Source organism: Ochotona princeps, chromosome 4, assembly GCF_030435755.1.
Source record: "Ochotona princeps isolate mOchPri1 chromosome 4, mOchPri1.hap1, whole genome shotgun sequence".
NCBI classification, from domain to species: domain Eukaryota; kingdom Metazoa; phylum Chordata; class Mammalia; order Lagomorpha; family Ochotonidae; genus Ochotona; species Ochotona princeps.
Window position 1 is genome coordinate 13,150,519 of NC_080835.1, and position 5,314 is coordinate 13,155,832.

Consider the following 5,314-nt stretch of genomic DNA (forward strand, 5'->3'; position numbering starts at 1 on the left):
CAAAATAGCTAAATTTTTCATTTTGCCAATAGATACTGTGGTAACTATTTACTAACCATCTGTAAAAGCTTTCCAATTATAGCAAAAAAATAACTGAATAATTAATTTAATTATCTAAACCACTACCTCAAAGAAAAGTTGTCTATTATTAAAAATCAACTGCTTCTTTGTAATGTTTTTCTGTTGACACAGATAAGAATCTCCACAAACATAGATTCTATGCAAAAAGACTCTCAAATGAAAATACATCAAGGTATTTTTAAAATAAGATTAGAGAGTAGAGACAAATAACATACACTTAAAATATTTGAACAATTTAATAGTTGTTAGTGGATTTTTAAAATTATTGTATGTTTAAAGACTTGAACATTTATTGAACAAATGCACAAGGACTGAACTAAGGGGTGCTTCACTCTGGGGATACAATAAACAGCTTCCACCACCTGGAGGGCTCTTCCCAGACTGAGACATGTTCGCGGTGTCTCCGGGTAGCAGAACCTGAACGATGGCGGGCGCAGCAGGCCACAGAGCCTTGCCATGGCGAGGCTCCTTGGGGTGGCTTCGCCCCTCCCAGGGCATGCCACATTCCCCTTTCTTCTGGTGGCCTGACAGCTTGTACTTCTCATGAATGCCTCAAGTCAACATTCTCGTGGCAAGTCTCTCATGGCTAGCAAGAGACATGCTCAAACTATTAGAAAAGAAAAAAATGAAGTTACCAAGCAGCGTTACTAAGGCAATGGTTTATTCGCTTTATCAGGAGTTAGTGCTTTCTCCATGGAGCAGGAGTCATGGCCCTCAGCACCCCAGGGACTGGCTGAGATGACAGTCCTCACAACCCAGCCACTGCACCAAGCGTCAGCAGCTGTGCAGACGCAGTGCAATGTGCGCTGGGACAGGCAGCAAACCACTGTCAACATGATTTTACATGAAGCAAAAAACTCACTTGTGATCAATGTAAATGGCTTAAACTTACTGATCAACCGCCATAGATTAGTAGTTCGGATTTAAAAAAAACAAAATTCATCTCTTTGTTGCCTACAGGAGACATATCTCACCAATAAAGATCTCAGAGGGCCGATGCAATGGCCTAGTGGCTGAATCCTTGGCCTTGAACATGCCAAGATTTCATATGGGCGCCTGTTCTAATCCCAGCTGCCCCGCTTCCCATCCAGCTCCCTGCTTGTGGCCTGGGAAGGCAGTAGAGGACGGCCTAAAGCCTTGGGACCCTGCACCTGCAAGTGAGACCCAGAAGAGCTCCTGGCTCCTGGCTTCAGATTGGCGGAGCTCTGACCATTGCAGTCACTTGGGAGTAAGTCATCGGACAGAAGATAGTTCTCTCTGTCTCTCCTCCTCTCTATATATCAGACTTTGCAATAAAAATAAATAAATCTTAAGAAAAAAAGATCAGCAGAAACTAAGTGTCATGGAGTTTGACTTTTTTTGCTTACTTTCAGCTCTTCAAAACAGTTTCTTTCTCATTAAATTCCTCAGTGAGTCATAGATCATACAGTAACATAGTCTGCTTCAAGAAGGGGGGATCTATAGTAACTATGTAAAGGAGACTATCATATCCAGATGTGAGGATACAATGCAGTATGCATCTCTAATTCCAAATCAAAGATGGACTCACAATGAAACTGTTTACTATAACTTTACCATAGGATGCTGGACTTTCTGCCATTGTCCATGCCCGCAATGATGGACTTATGACTGTGAATGAAGAACTATACTATAGTAATAATATAGGGGAACTCAGTGGGGGGGTGGGATTGTGGAGGGGTTAAGGGAAATCCCAAGGCCTATGGAACTGTATCATGAAATGATAATAATCATAATCATAACCATAAAATGAAGTAAAATTTTAAAAAATAGGGGGGAAAAGCTCACTCTTGAGTCACTAGGAAATAAAAACTGCTATTACTGTCAGGCTCAACCCCATGGCTAACTATCGCAAAAGGAGAACTGTTGCAACGACTATAGCATGCCTGAACACGGTACATTATCCATGTATTTAATCCCACTCAGTAAGGAATGTTGAGCTGCTAAATCCAGCCAGTCAATTTATGAATGTTTACATTCCTCATTGTGTCAATTTACGGGATGTTGCAAGTGGATCTTGACCTTGGGGATATGTCAGTTCTCCAAGAAGTAAGGGAATATGTTTGTTAAAAGAAACATCTAGGGCCCCTGCAACTGACTTCCTGGGCAGCACCATCCTCGTGGTGGAGTCAGCTTGCCATCCTTGCTCCGGCAAACCCTTCACAGCCTCCGGCACACACACACACACAAAATCGAAGTCACGGCCAATTATAAAGGTGTATGCCTGGGAGACAGGCGAAGCCCTGCCTCGTCGTGGCTTCTCACAAGGCCTCCATCATCGGCTGCACAGCCTCTGACCACTGGTGTGCACCAATGGTGGTGTGGATCCTGGAAGTCCCTCTTTCAGATGCACTGTCCCACTGCCCAGATGCCTCCGAGCTCATTGTTTGCAGACTTAATAGCAGGTGGTATTCTATTCCAAAGGTATCTTGCATTATTCAGGTCATTATGCAGCATATACAAGTCCTGACACTGGGCATACACAGGGAGCATGGCAATCCCTCTGGGAGCATTAAGCTACTGGTGCTCACGCTGATCCAGCAACTTTCTGAAACTAAAAGCACCTTCTGTCAACAGAGCTAACAGCATCTTCCTGATTGGTTTCATTGGCGCACCTGCCAGGCCCTCCAGATTTTTTAAATATTAACTTCTGCATTTCAGTCTCCTTTTTATTCAATCAAAACCATTTATCAAATATAGTTCTGGTTTAAATAAATGACAAAATTTGAAACAGTAGCAAAATAAAACAAACTCCTAGCAAATGAACATAAATGAACAACTTATAGAAACTTAACCATGGCTGTCAATAATTTTAGTTCTCTACTTTTACATTTTCAATAGCTTTTAAGTTTTCTTCAACATTAGCATAGATTTATTTTCTATCACTGAATTGTAATAAGCTGTTCACTTTGTCCGAAATCCAAAATTATTAACTGCCCACATCTTTCTCCATTTATAGCTGCTTTTTAAATTAATCAAACATTGTGAAAAGTGACATTTTTTGGACAAGGGTAATTTTATTTAAAAAAACCATGCATACACACACACTGAAGGACCATGAGACCTCTAAGACAATTGCCAGGATTCATTTTCATCATATTAAATATTTTATATCTAGCTGCTGATTATTAGGAACAGTAACTGAAATTCATAACATGCATCTGGGGAAAATGAGGGTCAGTTTTTCTGTGACTTATGAAAGGTTATACAGCCAAGTTTGTAGAAGAAACGGAATCTGAATCCTGGGATGACAGATCATAAAACAAGGGCACGAAATGTGTGATTTCTGTCCTTGCCAGGTATGACTTGGGCGGCTTCTGAAACTGTTACCACTGTGCAAAAGATGTAGCTCTGTTAGATATTAAAACACTCTAAAATTTATCCTGTGGCTTTCTTAACACATCAATTACACTTAAATATGTCTACACACATACATTTTTGTATACATATGTATTTAGCACACGTTCCGAAACTTTCTAATGTAATGTGGACATCTGTAAACTTACGTCTGGAAAGGTTCCAGACTGTGCTTAGTCAAGTAAGGGCTTTTGTTGTCTTCAGAGGCAGGAAAATTCTCAAATCCGAGCCAAGCAAAGATGAGTTTGACTTCAATTCATTGCTATTTTAAAGACGTGGAGGTATCTTTCTTGTGCGTGACCCGAAGAAGAGCGTTCTTAACTTCTTTGTTCCTCAGACTATAAATAAGCGGATTGAGCATGGGGATCACGATCGTATAAAAAACAGAAGCCACTTGATCCTTTCCCAGGGAGTAGGATTTACTTGGTTTTAAATAAGTAAAAATCATAGTGCCATAAAATACGGTGACTCCCAGGAGATGGGAGGCACAGGTAGAGAAGGCTTTTTTCTTTCCTGAAGTGGAATTGATTTTCAGAATAGCAGAGAGGATGGATGCATAGGACACAGCTATTGTGATAAGGGACACCATCAAAGTGGAAACGGCGCAAGTGAATATGGCGATTTCGGTCTCATATGTGTCAGTGCAGGACAGGGCTAGAATTGGGAATGTGTCACAGAAAAAGTGATGGATGACATTGGAGTCACAGAAGTGCAGTTTGCTCATGAAAAGCACGGAGAAAGAGGAATCTATAAAACCAATCAGGTAGGACACAGTGACAAGGGCATAGCAGAGTCTGCTGGACATAATAAGCGGGTAGCGTAATGGGTTGCAGATCGCGACATAGCGATCAACAGCCATGGAGGAGAGGAGAAAACACTCTGTTGCAGCCAGGAGGATGAAAAAGTATGTTTGGGTGAAGCAACCTACGAAGGAAATGTAAGTGTTAGAAGTCTGTAAGTTCTGTAAAGTTTTAGGCGTGATGACATTTGAATAACTGAGATCTAGAAATGACAGGTGAGAGAGGAAAAAATACATGGGCGTGTGAAGTTGCGGGTCCAGACGGATTATCAGTGTCATCCCTACATTTCCCAGCATCGTCACCAAGTAGATAAGCAGAAATAACACGAAGAGGACCAGCTGGACCTCTCCTGAATCTGTCAATCCCATAAGGATGAAGTCAGGCACATTTGTATTATTTCTTCTACTCATAATATTCCACTGCTATAAGCTGTGAAGAAATAAAGTTCACATTTAGGAGGAACTACTTTTAAAAAGTGTTTTCTTTGTAACAATGATGCTGTTTTGCATATGCTTTCTATAAACTTCAAACAATAAAGAAGGACTTTTCTATTGTGTACAGAAAAAAAAGCTTAGTTTTGTCATGAAACACAGAAAATAGGTTGCAGCTGGTACTTGTAATCATACATGAAAAAGCTACACTGCATAATTAGAATGAACTATTACATTCTTTAAATTAATTCCCTTATTAAAAACCCAAAATATAATACTACATGAAGGTTGTTATTGCAGTCCAAATTTCTCTGTTTTGATATAAGAGCATAGAAAGCAGAAGCATCTCAGAGTAACGGGAATGACTATTGTACAACTGTTCTAACATAGCTGAATTTAGGAGAGTTTGTTAATAATTCTAGCTTCATGCAGATCATTAATTTAAATTGGGGGGAGTAGTGAAGTGTGATCACTTTCTTGGAACTGTGGCTAGAGTGCATAAAAGTTATGCTCTACATTAATAAAATACAATCAGGCAATGAAAATAATTTCAGCAAACCTGATAAAATAATGTAAATGTAATAGAGAATAAGTAAAAATCTTTAAATCCATCATGTATCTTCTTCA

General features: G+C 39.9%; 1 protein-coding gene and 1 pseudogene across 1 annotated transcript; both read right to left on the reverse strand.

Annotated features, from left to right (window-relative positions):
• Positions 1-2,080: 2,080 nt before the first annotated feature.
• On the reverse strand, positions 2,081-2,688 carry LOC101534619 (COP9 signalosome complex subunit 8-like; annotated as a pseudogene).
• A 1,030-nt stretch (positions 2,689-3,718) lies between these two features.
• LOC101534860 (olfactory receptor 8H1-like) lies at positions 3,719-4,666 on the reverse strand. Its single transcript, XM_004585541.2, has one exon. The coding sequence runs from the start codon at positions 4,664-4,666 to the stop codon at positions 3,719-3,721; it is 948 nt and encodes a 315-aa protein (XP_004585598.2).
• Between the last annotated feature and the right edge of the window lie 648 nt (positions 4,667-5,314).